The 22,799-nt window shown below is 38.2% G+C and overlaps 1 protein-coding gene across 1 annotated transcript in view; it reads left to right on the top strand.

Annotated features, from left to right (window-relative positions):
• The window catches only part of grin2ab (glutamate receptor, ionotropic, N-methyl D-aspartate 2A, b), a 124,860-nt gene that overhangs the window by 5,589 nt on the left and 96,472 nt on the right, over positions 1-22,799 (top strand). The window contains exons 3-4 of the mRNA XM_088075827.1: positions 18,976-19,200; positions 19,307-19,465. Coding sequence (XP_087931953.1) covers positions 18,976-19,200; positions 19,307-19,465 — 384 coding nt within the window. The remainder of the gene's footprint in view (positions 1-18,975; positions 19,201-19,306; positions 19,466-22,799) is intronic.

The raw sequence follows: 22,799 nt of genomic DNA on the forward strand, positions 1-22,799 counted from the left end.
CAATGGACCTATGAGTAAATGTTTACCTGCATCAGTGTATCTTTAATGGTTTTTTAAGTGTTTCCTTCAGCTCAAGATTCCAGATAAGTCTTATCCAGTTCCAGCCCAACTTTACTGATAAGATTTAAGTAATCGTATTGGAAAAAATACGAAAATTAGGTTTTCAGACCGCAAAAAAATAATAACAGTCGTTGCTCAGGCTACAATTTTGGAATCAGATCCTACTTTTAATCAATCTCAAAACTCATATCTGTGTTTTTCATGACTCCAGGGCAGATGGTTTTGATGCTGAGAATCAGGATAATCTTGATCCTACTTGAGAAGTGGTTTAAGGGTGGATTTAGAGGCATGACAAGCACGATGGAACTGTAACTGAGAAATTGCCACCTATATGTCTTGAGAATGAAGTAAAATTAGTATTTCATGTTTCTATTTTACTGAACAAATCTGTCAAAACAGTGCCATATCTCAAATGCCTCCTTGTCAGATGGATGGACCAGCTGGATGGCTGATGGTTAAAATGACTTTTTGAAAGTTTGTTCTTTATAAGGGTGTTTGGATTGATGTTGTTAGGCCATTATATCATATTAGTAATTTGTTGCATAATAGCATTTTTTTCATTTGGATTATTTTCACCATTTAGAGACACTTTTCAAATGTTTCCCTTAGGATCACAGTCAGTGCTCAGTATGCTCAAATAGAAACAGTCTTTTATACCATTTTTTATTTTGTTCACATAGATCGTTTTTGACCTGACAGGATGCTGCTATTGATGACAGTATTTGTTAAACGGATAGTGGGATGAAGGTTAACGGGATGTTAAGCAGTTTATTGCTTTTATCGAGCTGCATTGGCAGTTGGTCAGGCCTCCGACAAAGTCTATAGAGCACTTCCATAGCATTGCTAGGCAACAGCTTGGATGAATGTTTGCTTCCTGTCAGCTGATGTCATTCACATACATTGCAAAAGATTCATACAGGAAATACAAAGTGACCCACCGAGGAGGCCCTGTCTACATGTAGTGTGACATTTTCGTAAACATGTATTTCGTTTCGTATTTACGTTTTGGCCTCTTGTCTTCACAGAAATTGAATTTTAGATCATTAAAACTAAAAGATTTTTAAAAACTCCTATTACTTTGTATCCAGGTGGACATGTGAAACAAAACATTTAGGAAACTATGACGTAATGTTCTTATTTTACCCAGGCCCATTGTTACTGTGTGTAATGAGTGTGTGCCAGAAACCATGACAATGGTGCTACCATGATGTCTACATTAGCACATGGTGGGATTACGCTGCAGTTATTTTTAGGTGACAGCACATGGCAACAAACACCTGAATGTCAACAAGCGCGCATACTGGCATGGATGGTTAGGTTTAGGCGATGGCACGGAAAAAAACCCCATCACATTCACATGGGAAGAGAACACTGGACTCCCGCATCAAAGTCCATTGTTTGTGGGAGTGCCGCTTACTCAGCCGACGCTGTCCAGCATCGTTCCATGCGATAGTGAAAGGTGCCCTTTGGCGTCACACACTGAAACAGTAGATGGTGGAAAACTCTCCAGAGTGGGATTGTTAGTGATGAGGAATGAAAGGAAAAGTTTCCAGTGCAACACTCATATGAGTGAGTAAGCTCTTTCATCCTTATATCTAACTGTAATTAACGCTGATAAGATCTCCAGTGGGTGTTTTGAAAAAGGTAATGCTCGCCAGTAGTCTTTACTACCTCTGTGACAAGGGGAGACCGACGAAGATGGCCATTTGGGGTTGTTTTTGTGTTCTAATGTGGACAAAGATATTTTGTAAAACTAAAGTCGTATGGATCTTAAAACGGAGGGATAAATAAACCAGTTTAAAACATATTCGTACATGTGCAGACAGGGCCTTAGGTTGTTTATGTTTCTTAGGTTGACTCTGGCTGGATCACAGTGACTTACGATGAATTTAACATTTACATTTTCACAATAAAAACTAAAAGCTTATTTGTTTGGGGCAAGACAGAACAAAGGAGTAGTAAAATGTTCTAGCAATACTGTCTAGTCATTTGCTTTATTGGCTAGAAAACCAAAGGTGTTCTCTGACTTGCTTATAGTCCTTACCCACTATCTCTAAACAATGTCATATACAGGTGTAAGACACCTCAAGTTCTCCTTACAGATAACAACTAAAACTGCTTGGTTAAGTTTAGAGATCATGGCAAATAGAATTGTTATAGCTTCATTTATTCAGTTTTGGGGTTTTTTGGCCATTTGATGGTAATATAATAAGCTGTAACTACAACATTGACATATTCTCGAGTCCCTCTGGGGTGTTACAATGTTGCAGTCACAACAGTAAATGCAAATTTAGCCAGTCCCCCCGTGAGTTCTGCATGACCTTGCAATTTTCTCATATCACTTTAACATTGACTCACATGAAATTTGACTATTTCATACTGGTGAAATTTCATTTCATTGTAAAGCCACATTCAGTTTATTGATTACCTCAGTCCCTACATGCCCTGCTCTTTCTCTCACTCTTTCTGTTTATTATGAGATTAGTGCTGCAGGAGTGTAAGCTTTGCGCCTGGGACAAGGTCACACACACAGTGACAGGGCTAACTGTTAGCATTACACAGCTAATGTTACCCAACAGTGTTTAACGGCAGAGTCATGCTGTTTCAGTTTCAGTGTATGATTGCTGGAACTGTTTAATGTCTCTGTGTTGTATTTTAGCTGCTAGCCGGGCAGAGAGAGCAGGGTGAGACAAAGACGTCAACTAACTGTTGGCAAAGAGATTCTAATTCTGTGGGAAACCCTAAATTCCTATAAAAAATAGGCTCTGAATCTGAGACGACATTGCATCTATTTTGTCCCTGCAATTTCATGGCAAAACAACCTCAAAACATGGCATCATGCATTGCAATTTTTGAGAAAAGCTGTTGTGAAATCAGAACTTTAAGGCCGCAACAATCTCAAAAAGAGCTCGCAAAATCCTGGTGGGACTGGTTATCATTTTACAAAGTTGTTATGGTGGTTATAGCTTATTTTCACATTCAGAAGCCATGATGTAACATTAGCATGCATTATAGATGTGCTGAGCTACCTTATCAATATCATTCCTTTTAGCTGTGTTTTGGTCTGCATCAGCTCCTGAGTGAAATATCTGGCTCTTTAGCTTCTAAATGCTCCACTGTGTTAGTCTCTAACTGTTGTGTATTGTGGGGCAGGTAGAACACATTGCATTCATCAGCGCTTTCTCACTTAAAACAGCTGCCTATTGTGCCTGGAAATGAGGTTGATGAGAGTGAAAAACCAAAACAGTAAATCTGCGGGCCAGAAACTAAAACAATGACAGACTGAAACACTGCATCGAGCTGAGAGGAACTGCAGGGTTGGGTGATAATTCTCTGTGCTTTCAGCACTACAAGCAACACTTTCAACATTACATATACAGTCGTGATTTGATCCATTATTAATATAAAAATCGTGAGTAGGTAAGTTTTAAAACGCCCCTTTTTCACTTTCAAAGTAAATAGTAATCTCATTGATAGTCAGTGGTCATTGTTAAGAAAAAGATGCACACAGATGTGCTCTCCTTTGAAGTCAGTATTCATCTTTCAGGAGAAAGCTTAAGGCTTTCAAGATGGTGGATGTTTCATTTTGGATTGTAACCCCCCACTGTGTCTATTTGAATAGTGTGCTTTTGAATTAGCTTGATTAGTATTAAACACAACATGTGGCTTTGAGAGTGAGAACATTTTCAGCTTCATAGGAAGCTTAGCTGTTACCTTAAATGATGGCTTTTACACTTTGTCTGTCTGAGGGTTTTTCCAAGCTCAAAAAGAGGCTTAGGAGGTGCCTAAGTGCGTCCAGTCTGGCCCTGTCATTTTGGCCAACTTAACACCCAAAACCCATATTCCAATTTTATGCCTTTACAGACACCAGATTTTGGCTCAGACTGATATAACACTGTCCTAGTTAAGACATTCTTTAGCATTTTAAATCCAATTTGATTCAGTTTTCTACGGCTACGAGAAACAGATCAGTCACATAAATGTATCAGTACTTTTTCACTACTTTATTTGTCTCCAGCAAGGGTTCATTGTGAGTGGTCTCACTGATTCCAGGAAAGATGGTTGCCACTTAATTTCATGTTTTACATATGTTAAGGCAGGATTAGCTCGATGTGGTACTGAGATGATTAATGCATTTTTAAATGAATCAGACAATATTATCTGTAGGGAGGTAACATGTAGGGTAGGGCATTCTTTAAACAACAGTACTATGGAGCTGCTCAATAATACACAACTGTAGGACCATGATTCTGTTTCCAAAAGAGGATGTAAAAAGAATAGTTATTGTAATTCTCTTGATAAGCCAGGAGCTACATTACGAAATAGAAACTCTGGCAATGTGTGCTCAGTGCTAACTGTGCCAATGATGTTAAGTCCATAAGGAATTTCATCATTCAGCTTCAGAACAAGTAAAATGGCTTTATTATCTTCCCCATATTGTTTTTCTTGTGGAACCAAAAGTTCCTCAAATACACAATGAATTGAATTACATTTTTAAAATAATCGTATTTAGTTTTTTGAAAGAGTGTCGCTGTAATTGAGAGTGTGAACGAAACAATTGAAGGTCTTCTTTCAGAACTATTGTGTGTTACGGAGAAAAGTTACAGGCCAAAACATGTTTTATTAGTCATCACATGCTCACCACTGACATCTCAGTGTAGTAACTTGTTGAAATGAAACCCCCACTGTGTGTCTGTGTGTGTTTTCAAAACAACAAAACTAAATATGCTGTTTTGGTTGCGCAATTATTCCTATGAAAGTTTCTGAGGGTGTCTGCAGGTGCCCTTATGCTTTTACGTTTTTGGTCTGTAGAGCACAGCACACCACGTCTAATCTGAAAGCCACTCAGGCTTCAGCTTCTTTTATCGACATGACCAGCATTGTGTCATCGCCATAGCCACGCCCAGAATGGCTTAAAGCTGTTGTATAGCAGGTTGACCAAGGCTCTCACAACGAGATATGAGGCAAAGACAATATGTGAATATTCACTGTCACCGTGGCAAAAGTCGAAATGATGTTGGTGATAGTTACCCCAGACGGATCGCTAACATTAGCTTAAGTGTGAGGCTGTTGCAGTACAGTCAGTACGGCAACTTATAGCAGCACCAGACTGTCGTCTCCAGCTAAATCGCAGCCTATCCTAGATTGCACAATTGGCTTTTAGCTCATTGGATAATTACAAACACTCAGCCTAATGACATTTCATGTCTTTCGGGTAAAGCAATATCCAGCCACTGTGTTAGGTCATCGATTTACTCAGATGGAGGAAACCTGAAAAGACATGACAGCGACCCTAATTTATTAAGGTTTCTAGAACGTTCAGGTTCAGTCAAGGTCACAAATAAATGCATAGAGTTATCAAAATTATAATGCAGACACAAAACGAACTGTATTGACATCTACAGGATCTTTGATTTTCTATCCCCCCCAAAACATGTGCGACTTTGACGTTTCACAAGATCCCTTATGTGGCGGTCTGGTTTATCAGTTAATCACCAGTGCATGTTGTCGCTCAAGTGTGCTCACATTGGTAAAATATAATGTAATGCACACTGGCTGACAAAAAAAACAAATAAAAAATACAACAACTCAACCTGAAGATTTTCAGGTCAACTGACAGGCCACAGACAGATTACTTGACTCATTGACTTTGAAACAGCCCGCCCTAAAAGATATCAGCGAGGTGTATATGGGGCCTGGCTGATTCCTTTGCAAGGCCTTTAAATGGCTAATTGGCTAGCTACATACCTATAACAATGTAAATGTCTGTCCTTTCTTTGCTGGCCTGTTTAGTGAGACAACACGTGTTCATGCTTGTAGACAGTGTAGCTAACAAGCTAAGGAATGCTGCCATACATCTGTGGCTCCTTTATATCAGTGTCATAGTGAGTTGTCAGCCTGTCACTGGCAATTACTGTCATGTTTCTGATAGGAAAGTGATGTTTCTGGTTAATGCAAATGTGGTTTAAAATAAGATGTGTTGATGGGGTAAATACAAATATGTTTCCCATCTACATGGATGATTATCCAGGAGTGCACCAACAGGTAGATGTGTACGGGCATGTTCATGAGAAAAGAATAAATATAAATTCACCATTTCGGGAGCGGTTGTTTCAGGTCACGGGGATTGTTTCTCAAAAGAAAGAAATGCTTTCAAAATTAAGCTGTTTTATCCATTATTGATTGGGTAAAAGCCATCCTTACTTTTATCTCTTCTTACTTAGACCGCTGTAACTCGTCGTGATTGCCTCAGTCAAAGGTCCCTCTCTTGTATCCAATTTGTACAAACACAGCACCTAGGAGACTTCCTGGAGCACTGACTCTGCTTTTATTGATTCTGCTGTTGATTTGTGTGTTTGTGTGTATGTGTGTGTCATTTATACATTTGTGAAGCACAGTGTACCTGTGATTTGAAAAGTGCTTTTTAAAAAAATATTATTACTCTAATTACGTAATTGCAGTACATCTGCAAGATAGTAATTACTTTTTATTTATTTATTTATTTTTTTTTACAAAGCCCAGTCATTGATTTAAGTGGTGCACAGTGGTGCTTAAGTAGATTTTTTTCACTCACACCTCAGTGCACCGATTTTTGGAGGATATGCTGCTTACCTTTGAAAATCACACACTGATTTGATTAATATGTAAACAAAACAGAAACCAGCAATATGAGTAGTTGGTTTTCGAATGTAAAACACATCATTTGCATTCCAATGAATGGCTGTACAGTACAAGATGGTGGTAATCAATAATTGTGAAGTATGACAAATGTGAAAATTACACTGCAATCGAAAATGCGCCTCTGATTATTTGGTATATTAAAAATAAACTGACAGCAAAGAAGCTGAGGTGTATTTTGCCATGTGTGTAGTGAAGTGGCATTATCAAATAAGATGATATGGCTGTCTGCATGGGAAATCTTCAATATATGGTCATTTTTACCAGATTTCCACATTAATAGGACCTCATTCACTCCATGATTTAGTGTGTCAGCATCTAGTCAGTTTATATTGTTTTTTTCTAAATGATCTCGTTGAGAACTCTGCCAGGCAGCAAGATGCAGAGGCCAAAAATATTCCCAAAGCATCCGCAAATCATCCAAAATATATTACTCCAGGTATTATGCTCCATTCCACGCTGGCGACAGGTGCTGTCTCAGCCAGACGGGGCATCTGGTGATGTGGGAACATTTGAAGCCTCTGTCTCCTTCTGCCAAGTGCAGTTTTTAACAGCAATAAGCAACACATCAAAAAACATATGTTGACCAGACACTGGTGCGCAGAGATGTATGATGAAAGATAGATCCCATGTTAAGAGTCCTTTGAAAAGCTGCCATCATATGTATGCTTTGAACAGGAACATGAATTATTTTATAGCATAATATTTCACACATTGAATCTGTAAAAGTGCTGGCTTTATCTGTATTTCAGAGTAACAAGCGTCTTTATTTTTTTTGCATTGAAACATGGGTGTCCTTTATATTTCATTTAAATGTCCAGTATGGGATTTCATGGCACATAGTGGTAAAGTTTCAGAATTTAAACTTTGCCCATGTGTCAAGCGTGTTTGCTAATAAATGCTCCTCAGTCCTACAGACTGGACCTTTAAACGTGACAGGAGCACTATGTGGTGTCACTGTTGGAGAGCAGTGATGAGATAGTAATAATGATGGTTGTTCTCAGGTCTTTCACAAGCCTCATAAGTGATGGATTTTAAAATGTATTTTGCCATTAAGGTCTAAATTATTGACTAGCTCTTGACCACAAGGGACAGTTGCCCCCACTTATCAGTAGTGAAACTCAAGATATGTTTTCATATCAGTTTCAATATTAGAATTCTGCGGCCTATCGAAAGTTAAAATAATACGGAGAAAGGCAGGTCTGTTGACTAGACGGATCTTTTTTTTTACCCTCTTTTGCCTGTCTCCACAAGGTAGGAGTGGCTGATGTGAATATATATGTACCTCCTATACATAATCTAATTTTATATACAGTCCACTGAGTTGCTGCCATAATGTTTATGCTGTGTTATATAACCCTATAACATCTCTAGTTTTATCAGGCTGGCATGAGCAGTGATAAAACCCAATGAGCAGAACTGCTTTATGGCAATATTATATTGTTACATGACTTTCCCATCATTTGTTGAAGTATACTGTATGTCTGCTATCCTTAACTAAACTATATTATAATATATATCAATATCTCATCACATGGGTTGGCAACCTGCAGGTCTTCAGCTTCCTATCCTGTCACTTCCTTTGGCTTTCACAATATTTATTTTATTTATAATTGTTATAATTGTAGGCCTAAAGTAATTCTTACATTCTCCACTTGTAAAAATGTGTAGCCTATACACTGAATTAAAAAAAAAAGTTTGAACATTTCAGCACCTACAGTAAAATGTGCCTTATACATCTACAGCCTGGCATCTTTTCTATAAATTTGGTTACACCTCAGTAGTGTTGGCTAGCCTCTAGTCTCCCTCGCTCGGCTAGCTGTATTGCAAATCCAAAGAAGGAAAAGGTCACGGAGGAAAATAGAGAATTTAATAATGTATGGACAGATATGTTTGCTTTTATAACCAAGACTGCAATGTTTAAGTGCCAAATAATCATAGATAGCCCACTGCAGAGAAGCCACTTGTGGTAAAACATATTAATGAATGCTTATTCAGACCTATTAGTAATGTTGAAAGGCTGTGTTACCGTATTGCAAAGCTCTAATTTGTTTTGTGGCTTCAGACTGTTTTGGGGGTTTTATAGGTTTGCGCCCCCTGTCATGTACCATGATAAAGCATTTCATCCTTTGGCAAAAAAAGGAGCAAAGACAAATTTTATATAGGCTGAAATAAAAATGAGGATAATCTCCTCAACATCCTAAAATTGGCTCAATCACCATATTTTGTAGTTTAATAAATTGCTTTATTTTTTTTGTGCATAAAAGATGTTTTTTTCCTGTTATAGAGTTTTTTGTTATCTGCTGTGAGGGTCAAAGGGACAGAGGGATGTCGTCCTGTAAAGCCCTCTGAGGCAAATTATGATTTGTGATATTAGGCTTTATAAATAAAATTGAACTGAAGTGGACTGAATAATTGATAGAAACTTAGAACAAGATGTATAGTGAACCTCTGGCTGCTGTAGCCTTTATTATTATGAGGTCCAACTTTGAAAGATTGCTGTCGTGACTAAATGGAGTTCTGGTGCTTTTTCAAACATGAGACTTACATGTTAAACTGGCAGCACATTTACGTGATAATGTGCATGTCTGAAGGGAACTTGAGCAGAAAAACATGTAAGGGAAAAGAACATGCGACATGTTCAATGTTTTGTCATGGAAAGGTATTTTTTTGTACAGTACAAGCCAAGGTAGTCCCAGATCTTTCATATATGACATTAGACAAGAACAGGATGGGCTCAGATGTCCAGTATGTAATTCACTCAAAGTTATTAGCTGTTTGTCATTCTATGTGTGTCCGCCTTGAGAAATGTCATATCATTACCTTTATTTCCTTAACTTATTACAGCAATTTGTGGCCTTGAGAGTAATTTGGTGAATTAATACGTGTCTTCACTTTCATCAATAATAGATTCTTCAAGAGAGTCGTGTACTTGTCATGCATAAAAATGAGTACAAATTCAGTTTTTTTAAGTTAAAAATTGAGAGGAGGATTTATTCCATCATAACATGAGATTGTCTAACAAGGCTTACCAATGATTGTCTACAACCATCGTGTGTCATTTTAATGTTTCAGGTCCTCTCAATAATTGAAAACTAGAAAAATCACATTGTATATTCATAAGGACGACCGAGTCTTAGCTCATCATACTGCGCTTTGTTCTTGTAACCCTGTTGTTCATACAGTTCGGGGTCAGCTACACTTTTAACATACAGTTTAATACATAATACAAGCGTACTGCGGAAGTTTAACATGTTTACAACAAATCCTTCAAACTTGCGTGAAGAATTAACTGGGTAGTGATAGCCATTTACTGTGTCGCTGCACCTAACAGTGCAAGGTCTTTGAGTAAAACATTTGTTAGGTCATATCATTATTATACATGCAAATATTCACACCTTTGACTTTATAATTAATCCTCCTTCACATCATGAGTACAGTTAAGTGCAATTCTAATGTGAAATCTAATGGAGCTTATCAAACTACCTCACAATGTGGCCTCTTTCCGACTCTTCAAGGTCAGAACTATCCTGCCTGAGTGACTATACATGTCCCCACCCTGGCACGGCTTCATAATAACTTTATTTTTATGCCCTTTCTTTCCTCTTCTTGCCCCACCCTAACCTTTTGCCTTTTAGTTTCCTCCACAGGGGTTGTGTATTTCTCTTGCTTCACATCCTGCAGCACAACAACATAAATACCCTCAAAGTCAAACACATAGACACCCAGATATAGACATGCACACAAGCATAGTTACAAAGACACACAATGCAGTCCCCCGATGATTGAGAGAGTGTGTCCTTTCTGGTGTTTGGCATTGTCCTTCTTTATTCATATTTATTACCAATAAAATATGAATGACAGAACTCTTGCGGACATTTTCTGTTCCCCTGGTTCCACACGTACCACAAACATGCAAAAAAAAAAAAGAAAAAAGAAAAAAGAAATTGGCCAAAAGTGTGTCCCCCAAACACATGTACACACATTTTTCTGCATTGCTGAAATTTTGATGTGGAAAAAGGCTGTTGGGCTGTTAAAAGACTGTCTAGCAGGAAGGCGGTTTTATCGAGGACAAGCAGGGAGGCACTTGGAACTTACATCAATGTTAAACAAATAAAAATGTAATATTTCAAACAAGACCTTTCCACCAATATTCTGCTGTGGAACAAAGACAGCAAACGTTTGTGTTTTGCAATTCAGTGTTTGGGTGGGTGGATAATGATGCACACTGCACGTTAGTAAGTGCAAAGCAATCTCAGGATAATACAAACCCTGGTTTACTCAGGTCAGAAAAAAGCATATTTATGTTTATGATGTGAAAGTGCACCTGTATTAAGATTAATCAGAGAGGATGCAATGAAATTGCTTTGAATTGAAACCAATTTCTTATTTTATTTAGTAGTTGTATTGGAGGTAAAAGGGCATTAGTGATAGGTTCGTGAATAATTATGAACAATGTTGTGTTTGTTTCTTAGTTGCTAAAATTTCCATATCTAAATGTATTGTTGTTGTGCTTTCAGATTAAACATGAACATTGTACCTTGTGCGAGAATAATTTTGCAAAATATATTTGCTATAGTGCAGGGAGTCATTTGAGTCAATATCAAATATTTTTGCTGTTTGGTTGATTGACAACCTCAAAGATTTATGAAATGCATATCAGACAGGGATAGAGCAATGAACAATTGACTTATTTCCATCGTCATCCCTGGTGCTTACACAGTTTACCAACATGGTAAAAAGTCCCATGGACATCCATAAAAGAAATAATCTCATAACAGAAAACTGTACAGATGTAATTGTTCAAGTAAAAGTGAAACAAAAAACACAATATTATAATTCAATTGGGGAATACTGTCTAGTCTGTGTGTGTCTGTGCCAGCATTTACTTGCCCACTATACTTTGTCTTGAAACACTCTCTCTCTCTATCAAGCCTAACAAGTCAAAAACATTGTTCCAAGGCTTATGTGCACATCATAAACAGTCAAACAAGCATATTCAGTGCAAACATTGTATTCTCACACCATTAATTTCAATTGCTTTTCATAGATAAGTTAAGAACATCCTATAATTCTATTTTTAGCATAGTTTCTTTTTCACAGCTATGTACTGCCTTACACTTTTGATTTCCAAATTTGTCTTATGATTCTATCTTATATTGTATTAAAAAGTCCGAAAGTCCCCCCCATGTGACGCTGAATGTTCACCACCTTACCTTGATGAAGGGAAGTACCATGGTTTACCTTTTTACCCACAAAACATCACACCTAACATGTTTACTGCTGGTAGCAACCTCCATTGCATGCCCAAAACATTACTGCATGTGTGCAACTCTGCTCCTGTCAGCAACACATATGGCACTGCACTGTTTCCACTGTTGCACTGTTGTTTATTAGACAAACTGCCAGCAGACTTTGATGAAATTATTTAAGAAATTTGCTGCCAATCAAACTGACTTTGCAAAACAACTTAAGGAAGAAAGAAAGAAAAAAGAAAGAAGAACAAAAATAAGAATCAGAGAGAAAAACTAAGAAAGGAAGCAAGAATTAGAGAGAAACTGAAGAAAGGCTGCAAGAATTAGAGAGAAACTGAAGAAAGGAAGCAAGAATTAGAGAGAAACTGAAGAAAGGAAGCAAGAATTAGAAAAATGAAGAAAGGAAGCAATAATTAGAGAGAAAACTAAAGAAAGGAAGCAAGAATTAGAAAAATGAAGAAAGGAAGCAGTAATTACAGAGAAAAATGATGAAAGGAAGCAAGAAATGGAGAGAAAAAGCAAAGAAAGAAAAAGAAAGAAAGAAAAAGAAAAAAGAGAGCAAAATGTTTTGTATTTCCAAGGGTTCCACACCTTTTAAAACATTTCCCAATATGTGCTGGAAGACGTCACACCACCATCTGCACTGTGTTTTAATTTTTTTTACCCAACTGAGACACAACTTAGCACAGACTGCTCGGTAATGCAGCTTCTCACAGCACTATTGCAGCCAAATAAAACTAAGAAACAATAAAGGTGGGTGGCCCACTCTTCTTTTAACTTCTGCACACTATGTATCTTTCCCAAGGAACATGATACTGAACTGCTCTGCTCTAAAATGACACATGAAGCCCTCAATACAAGGAGGGAGAGCATAGCTTGCTGCTTAATTCACCCTTTATTCCTTTTCTTAGTGCTCTTTCAGCTGTAAACTCTGGCTTAGAGTTGGCTAATCTCTGAATGTATCTGAAAAACAAAACGACAAAACAATTTTCTAATAACGATTCAAATAATCATTTAAAACATTTCATGAACATGGAAATATATCTACTTGTTTATTTCCTTCTGACACAGTATGTCCCTTGCAGATCATGCCCTTGTATGAGCATCAAAACCACATTACAAACTGGCTGTTAGCTACTTATGGCAACACTGTTAACTTGTGTTGTCAAGTTTTTTAGCAAATAGAAAACCGATAGAACTGGACAACATAGAAGTCATTTGATATACATGTTATTTATCAAACAGGTGCACTGGCCTGGAAGCACAGTTCCCCCTGTCATCTGAGACATAGCTCGCGTGCGATCAGTGAAGTGTGCCTCTCTTTTTCATGCAAATGCATTTAGCATTTAAAGGAGGAATGCACACATAACAGGGGGAGATCTGATAAACATGGTTGACTGCACATTAAGGCTCACCCGATATACAAGGGTCAGTTTTACAAGGAAAATCCTTTGCCTCTAAAAAGCAGGTGCAGATTTGAAATGGTATATTAAAGGAAGGTTGTGGTGGGGGAGATGAAAATTAATAATCCTGCATTCTGCAGAAATCACCATGACAGCAGAAACATGTGTAGGAGAGCTACAGTGAATTATTTAGAAATGAGAGTGACAGCTTCTTAGAAAGAAAAGTAGTGCAGTAATAAAAAGAAACACAATATTGCTGCATTTTTTTTTAACCAAAAAGAAAGTGGAGACTTGTGGCTTTGTGGTCATTTACCCTGAACTTGAACTTGTATCCTCGGAGCTAATGTATTACGGTGATTGCACACTTGACATGTAGTTGCAGTGGCATGTATTTTATAAAGACATTTTATATGTTTTATGACTCCTACTGCATTGGTTTTACAAACCTTGGGATAATTTTATAGTAATAGCTGCCAAACTTATTTCCTCTGAGTTTAATCAGGACTTAGCAAATGGTTTGGAAACTTTAACATTTCATTTAATGGGAGCTCAGCATCACAACATTTTTTCAGAGGGGGGGGCGGCGACTTGATTTCTTTCATGATTTATTACCCCATAGCATCCAAATTTCATCACTGAACTGCATCTTTGGAGATCTTGTTTATATGCAGAGTGCACCTAAAAGACAGTCCCAGTTACTGATAATTAGCTACTGCTTTAGTAAATCAGACGCTAATTTCATGTAGATTGCGAGCGCAAATATGTACATAAATCTGGCCCTGACACTCAGAGTTTGGGACTGGGTATTATGGGGATTAACAAACCAAAAAAAAACATCAAATGAAGAAAAAAATGCTGTTAGACCACTAAGAGTAGGAACTTTTGTAGAAAACTGGGTGGCAAGACATTGCAGTCATATGCCTCCTCAGTGGCTCTGTTGCAGCACACAAAAGAAATTATGACGTACTATATTATTCAACCTTGAGACTGCAGAGAGCTTACAGCCAACTGTTATCTCATATAATGCAATGGAATAAGTTTGTAGGTGAAATGTTAATGTGAATCTTGACTTTTTCTCTTGCTCAAGAAACTTGCAGTAAAGCAAATGTTAATTGTAAAATAACTTGATTAGGTACAAGCATTGTGGAGGTTAGGTCACCATAGCGTGATCAGAGGATGATGATGATGGTCTGACTTTTTACTGACATGGTATAGTTTGTTTAAAAACATATTTCCACTTCAGCTGATCCCTCTCCATTAGCTCACCACTCCAATTGCATTTATTGCTGGCAAGCCTTTTTGTTTTGTTATTTTTTTAATATAATGACTCCACCAGTATCCAGGTTCCAATTATATAATTTAATGTTCAGCTCTCACATTGCACTGAACACTTGTCAGTTTTACACAGAGGTTATTATTTGTGAAAACAGCCGGTTACTGGTTAAAAAATAAATAAAATAGAAAAACAAATGAGATAAAATATATATGAAACAACAGTAGAAGATGTACTAAAAAGCTACACAAAGATAAGAGGCTTTGTATGATGGATATAACAGTTGTTGCCTTAAAGTGATGCTTCACCCAAATAGATTTGTGAATGTAACATCTTGGCAAAAAAAAAAAAGGAGTGCAAGGAATGTGTTTAACATACGAATGGACAGCAGAAAAGCAGGTCATGCTGCAAAAAATTAAGAATTTTCAGATGTTTTTTCGTCCGCAGTGAAAACTGGTTATCAATAAAAATTTATTGAAACCGACTGAATTCATTATGGTTTTTCATGAGGAAATGCTCAAAGCCCCACTTCAAGCCCACAAAGACTGAGTGTTGGTTATTCAAAAGACAGATTTTGGTTGAAGTATCACTTTAAGATATTTTGGGGAAACAAGGCCCACATAACCGCGAGCCTGATTTGTTTTGTCATCTAGAGACACTGTATAGAGCTGCTTCATTGGCGATGGTTAAAAGAATGAAATTGTGGACTGATAGATTTAAGCAATTACACCCACCCGAGATTTATTTAATAGGAGTTAGGGCTAACATTGTTGAACCAAAAAATGTGCTTACATCCGAGGAAAATCACTCTGGGTTGTGTTACACAGTGCACAAAGACGTTCTCTGATTCATTGTCACTGAAGCAGCTTGAGGGCCTCTTAATGCCAGCTCCCATTGGAGCACAGGGCGTGTTGTTTCAAGCTTTGATGGAGGCATCGTTTTCACTATTCTAGATTTAACTATAGCCATGAAAATAAAAACATTCTTGGACAAGACTAATTTGCTGCTTAAAGGCAAATTCCTACAATATAGGAAGCATGTTAAGATGAGCACAAACAAAAGCTGCTTATGTTTTATTGTGGTAAAACAGCTATTGGATGCTCTTTTACCACAAAAAAATATTTTTGAAGAAATAATACCCTTGGCAGGATACTGGTGAATTATGCTCCTGAATAATATTACATTATTAAGACCTTGCATTTTTCAGATTTGTGGGAATATTAGCATAAATGCTAACACAGAGGGAAACAGTTACCCCTCATGACATCTCTTTTGGAATCTTATCGCAAGCGTCAGCGGATATGATTTTAAGCACAAATGCAAATCCTGTGAGACAGCCGAAACACTCACTGACCCAAAGTTCTCCAGCTATGTTGACCATTTTGGAAGCAGCGGCACAGCAGCACACTCTGGCTCCTAGTAATGTTAGCTCTGATGCTAACTCCAGGGAAAGTTAGTAGTGTAATCTTGTCCCATTGGTTGGAACTGACACTAATTTCCTGGGACAGGAGTGTAGCGGTGTGTGATTTAGCGGCGTATGCTAAGTGCTGCTGGAGCTGCAGGCTAGTCTGTGGGCACCAGGGCAGAGAGAGCAAGCTGGGAAAGTACTGACTTGACTAACTGGCCTGATTAGACCGGGTGTGAGATGACATGGATCAGATACACAAACTAACCCAGCTGTAAAGACAGATTGGCAGAGTTAGAGAAAGAGAGTAAAAAAAAAAGAAAGAAAGAAATACATTGAGATAAAAATGATTAGCATACATGGATGCAAAGTTGGAAAAGGAGGAGCGAGCAGGATGAAGAGATATAGAGACAGTGGGTTAATTTTGTGGACGTGATGTTTCCTCCTGGGGTGTTTTTCAGCTCTGCTGGACTGTGGTGGTGTAAGAAATTGGCTGAGATGCAACGTAGCATTCACATCATGGTTTCATTAGCTCTCATTCAGCCCAAGGCATTTCACACTGCATTTCCTCTACTCATCTGCTTCTCTTAGATCTGCTCACATTACAGGAAAAGGTAACAAGGAGTAAGCTCAAGCGGGAACAGGAGCTTAAACTCCTCTGTATTAAACTGGAATTTAGTTAGGATATAGAGTTGAAAGAAACGTTATTTTTCATCTGGGTGAATGTTATTGATTGATGCAGACACTTGTGTGCCTTTAGCGATCTGGAATGTTTCCCCTCATACCCCCATGACTGGGGTAAATCAGATTACATTTATTTCAGGATTATTTTATCCATTAATAGCTGGCACTTTACTTTGAACATTGCCTACAGGCATAGATTATGTTCAAATAAAGGCAGACACTGGAAGAGAGATTTAGGACGTCTCATGAAGCCCGATTAGCACTTTAGCAAAAATAAAGTTGGGATTTAACCCTGCTCTCCTAATGGGTGCCCACTTTAAAACTATATTAAGTGATTTTTGAACAGTAGAGGACAGAAAGAGGACAGTAAACTCCCAGCTCCAGTTTGTGTCTATCATATAATCTTTGGTTTTGCACTTGAGACTTGTACTAATAATTAGATTCAGGTCACGTTTCTGAGTCACACTGTTTTTTATCAAAGATAAATACAAGCCGCTCTTTGAGAAACCCTGCGAGTCGTTTTACAGCACTTACTGTGTTTTTCAAGACATGCCCAGAATACACAAGTCTCTTAAATCCAGATGATCCGAAATAAATTCTGTCCACAACACGGTAAAGTCGATTTTGAACTCTTTTCACAAGGTGTGACTCAACTTCTTTCAAACAAACAAAGATAGCAAGAAGTGGGAGTTCTTGCTTGTCTTGTAGGACTGACAGAAAATATGAACACACAGAAATATGAAATAGTAGAGAAAAATACCCCCACAATTTTTAGATAAACAAAAAAAACCTTTTTTCTGTTTCATTTCTGCAACAAATGACATTTGATCTTGTTTGTTTTTCTTGTAGCTTATTAAAACGCCGTCCTCTTATCATTATGCATGTACTGATAGGTGATGTGTTATCAACCCCTCTGCGTAAACACACCTTGTAGGATTAGAAAGCCCCACTTTATAAACACCTTATAGGCTGGTTATCCAAGATTTAAAAAAAACTGATAAGATTTAAGCAGCTCATAATATAAGGATGTATGAGTTGTTTTGTTATTTTTACTATGTTTTATTTTTACTTCAACATTTATTATTCGTCCAGTCTTTATAATAAAATGTACAATGGGTACTTAAACAAGATGACAGACGGAAAGGCAAAAAAGAATAAATGATTAAAAACACTCCAAGACAAAAGAAAAGACAAGATGGGGTACTGGTGGGGTATGAGTTCCCCTGAATTCCCCTATTGCATAATCCTCATTGTAGGATTTCTCCTCTTTAAATATTTGAGTCTTTGCTGCCTTATTGCATATGTGATCTGTGTCCTCTCAGCCAGTTTCCATACCTTTTGAATTCAGATGTCCTCATATCAGTACTTTTTACCTTTACTTAGAGTGTCTCAGTAATGAGTCCTAAAACTCATCCAAAAACTCGTATCAAAGTCAATCGGTCTTTGAATGGGTTTTTGGTTAGAAGCCTGAAATAAGGTCTGTGCTCACAACCTTAGGAGACTTTCATGTTTTGTTCTGCGTCACAAAATACATCAGTAAATGCCCCACTCACAAACTTTGAAGCTTTTTTGTGTCTTAAAAAAGGTGTTTGCTAACAAGTGGCTAAATGAGACTACAGAATGTCATCATACCAAACTGCACCAAACATGGCTTTACAGCCTCGTTGTGTTAGCAATGTTAAGATCAGGCTAATATAGTGTAGTAACTGATAGCCTAACATTAGCGTTTTACTTCCAGCAACAACATTTAGGCCTTGAAAATCATTAACATAGTGTTCATTTGTGGAGATTATATTGCTAAATAAAATGTGTTAGTATCAGAGGCTTTTGTTTGCCACAGAGCTTATCTTCTACAGAAATCCAAAACCCAATGGAAAACCCCATAGGCTTTTTTATGAGGGAACCAGAGCAAATATAAGTTCTGCATCTGCCTACAGAAAAATGTCATCCCTGGGGCACTCTATTGTAAACATATAACCACCTGAGAACATGGTTGCAACAGCAGAAACCGGATACCAACCTTGTATTTAGTCTTCCTCCTGAGCCACAGCCACCCGACATACAGTATGTCTCACCTGCATCTGCATCGATAGGCTGACAGACGTATTTGTAAAATATGCCCACGATTGTAATTATCTGGTTTTGACAGGCAAACTTTCACAGTTTCTTCACGAGACATTTCTGTTGGTTAAATTTTTGGTGTTTATGTGTTTTCAGGGTATGATGGGTGTAGTGGGCTGGATGTTGCTCCTACTCTCCCAGATGATGATGCCTGTGGCGTCCCAGAAGCCTCCAGGTCTCAGTGTGGGTGTGATCATGGGCCAGACGCGCCACATTTCTGATCAGGAGCTCCGCCCACCTCGGCGCCCTGACGATGCCCTTGACGTCAATGTGGTGATATTGAGGATCAACCAGACAGACCCAAAGTCTGTGATTACACAGGTGATTAATCCTTCGTACATTTACCACTATCACACACATACACCTGCTGTGTATAACAAACATGCAGTCTTGTTTGACACCTGAGTTTGTTTCACTGTGTCCCAAGGTGTGTGAGCTTCTGACTCGCACTCGTCTCCATGGCCTTGTGTTTGCCGATGGTACCGATCAGGAGGCCATTGCCCAGATCCTTGACTTCCTCTCCGTTCAGACGCAACTTCCAGTCCTGGGAGTCCACGGAGGCTCCTCTATGATTATGGCTGACAAGGTGAGTGACCGTGACACACAAAACACACTCCTGCTTTTTCTTTTTTGGATACACTGTGTTTGTGTTTTGGAGATTAGGGAGTTGTAATCCCTATTTCTGATTGTGATTCTCCTCTCAGTGACCTTAACAGTTTGAGCTATAATGCTTTCTCACCTACACTTCTGTCAGATGTGCTGTCATGTTAGCAATTAGGTCTCAAGTCAGGTAAATTTTATTTGTTGCAAAATACCACTTTTCATATAGAGCAGGTCTAGACCAGTTCCCCCAGACACTTATTTTCATTGACAGACTTGATATTTAGAAAGTCACTCAACATGAAATGAATTTCACAGTTTAACATAATCCACTACACTACAGCATGAAAAATGACAAGCTCCATAAATCAGACAATATATATTTATTATACTTTATAAAGTGCCCATTCTGGAGATATTGTGCATATTTTCGGCTGGTGGGGATATGTTTCATTATGCTTTCTATGAGTTACTTGAAAGGATCAGTGTGTGGGATTAAGTGTCAAATTTGCAGATTGCAACCAGCTGAAACTTCTCCCATGTTTCGAGTGTGAACTCCCAGTTAGGATTCCTTCAGTGTTCATTGTTCAGGAGTTTTGAGGTCTCTTCTCCAAAACCAGAGAACCAGTGATTTATAGCAGTAAAAACACTGGATAAATCAGTTTCATGTTAAAAAAACAGTGTTTCTGGCGCTGTGGAGAGGCTGTTAGCTGTGGTGGCTGATGCAAAAACATTAAAACGTGGATGGCCCTATCTTGAGCCAGTGTTTTGTTTGTACGTTCTGGGCTACTGTAGGTTATACAACATGGCGATCTCTGTGGAAAATTACCCAAGCCGTATGCAAATATAAATGTCTCATTTTAAGGTAACTAGTACACAATGATTCTTATGTCAGAAAAAAAACATTATTATTATAATATATTCCATTTCTGCCAATATATTCCCCTTAAACCTACACTGTAGACTTTTAAGCTTTTTCAAATGGATGTTTAATGGATATTTCAAGGTTGTAGGAGTAAAGAATAGACATGGTTCACTTACACCACACATAAACTGTCCGAGGATGTTGAAGTGAGCGTGTTGTACATTTGAAAATGAAACACTAGAAGGTTTTGGGAAGCTTGTTTGTGCCATCACTGCTGTTCTGTTGGTTTATTTTTAGTTTAAGTACAGAGGAGAAACACTGCCGACGCACTGGATTGATGGCTGACATAACCCTATGTATGTTTATCTAAATTAGATTTTTAAAGGTTACATAGTGCACATTTAAAAGTACAATATTCAGAAGGTCAGTTGAAGTCTTTGCATAGAACATTCAGCGTTCTCTGGTACGTCATTTTTAGAACAGATGATCAAGCATTGTTTAAATATGTAATAATGCATTTTCTGCTTGGTCTGAAACTGGGCTATGCAAAGCCAAAAAAAAAAAAAGAATCACGTATCACGTCTACTGCACTCAGTGGGATGCCAGAAAAATAGATTCTCAGTTTTTAAAAGAAAAAAGAGAAGCTATCCTTTAAGATTGGATTTTTGTTTTATTTTGGTGTGATGCTCAGTGCAAAGTTAGGGGATGTACATCTCTTTCTTAGTTGAATTCTCTCTCTGGTACTGACTCTGTAGACCTCACTAACTGACAGACAGCCTGAAAAGGCTTTGATAAAAACACAACTGGTTCTTTAGCTTTTAAATCTCTCAGGGCACAGCAGCCAAAACACAGGAACCAATAACTGCAGCAATACGGCGGCCTTTTGAAGTTGTAGTTGATGGGGGAGGCAGTGTGAGTGTGAGAAAAGACAAAAAAGAAACAGCAAAAGGTAAGAGAGATGGTAAGAGTTGGCTTGAAGGTTATGGGAGTTAGGCTGCAACATGAAGGTCACTGGCTTGAACCTCCCACTGAGAATATAATGATAGGGAAAATAAATAAATTGTGTTTTTCCCACCTTCAATCGCTGCCGTTGATGTGCCATTAAACGAGGTACTTAACCCCCGACTGCTCTAATTGAGCTGCTCAGTGGCCAAAAGTACAAGAGTGCAGTCATTCTCGGCGGCTCCCAGGTGTGAGTGTGAGTGTGTGAAGCCTGTAACTAACCAGCCCCCCCGCAACTCTTCCTGCAGGCCTGTCCTGTAAATATAAAAGTCTTCCTGCCTGGTTTAAATTAAGGCCAAAAGCAGCCCACTGGCAGGCAGGTACGGAGGCTCAGTGAGTCAGCAAATCATTTGAAAAAGCATTGTTGGTGTATTGCTATTTCTTCTGAAGTTCTGATGTGTGTGGTCGTTGTAGTTCTCATTTATCTGCCCCTACCAGAAGGACAGAGTTCAAATATGTGTGGAGACGGTTTGAGAGAATATTGATGATTTTCCTCCCCTGGGTCTATGTTTGAATAATTCTGTCTTTCCTTTTTTTAAAGTTACTGCAACTAAGGGTTTCTTTCATTATCTGTTGATTACTTCTGGATTAATCAATAGCTTTTTTGCATATGACGTCATACATCGATGCGCTGTCCAGATGGAGGGCAGGCAGCTGGAGGCAAAGACTGCCAACACTGAACAAATGCCTGTGATTTGAGCTGGTATGGCTGTTCCAATCGCAGAAATTTTGAAAAGACCCAAAACAAAACGAGGGCCACTATTAGTCCCAAAAATAGACGGAGGTAAAGGAGAAAAGTTAAACAAACAAAAAGAAATTTCCTCCAAAAATATGAGAACTGCTGGTTCTCTGAAGAAAATATAACTGTAATGTGATGAATCAAAAACCCTTAATACATGAGCTCATGGAGAGAAGACACACAGTAGTCCTCTGTTGACAGTTCGGCTTGGACTGACTTATATACCTGGACGTCTTACACTACCACCACAAGGAACAAGATCTTAATGAACATTCCACATAAACAATAAAACAATAAAACAATGAACTGATAGAAAAAACAGCACCCCTTTAGGGCAAACAGATAACCAAAAAGTGATAAACAACACCAGGTGGGAACATCTCAAAAGGACAATTACTGCACCATAAAATCTTATAGACAGGATGTACAGCTGCTCCTATCACAGAGATCAAACTTGCCTAAAAATCTCTCTCACACTGAAAACAAATGGCAGATGTATACCAAAAACCTCCATCTTCAGTCTGGAGGAGTGGAGTCAACAAATGTCAAACATTAACATTAATGACTTGTGTAAACATACCTCAAGTTGGATGCAATTGCAATGTGCTGTCACATCTTCTCTGTATTTTTAGCAATGACCCAAGAATTTTACCAGATCTCTGGGTGACGTTGACGTAGTAGATAGGAAATAGTAGCTAGAGTTACTTTAGCCTG

Source organism: Plectropomus leopardus, chromosome 3 (assembly GCF_026936395.1).
Source record: "Plectropomus leopardus strain MGB_pleo_1.0 chromosome 3, ASM2693639v1, whole genome shotgun sequence".
Classification (NCBI taxonomy): domain Eukaryota; kingdom Metazoa; phylum Chordata; class Actinopteri; order Perciformes; family Serranidae; genus Plectropomus; species Plectropomus leopardus.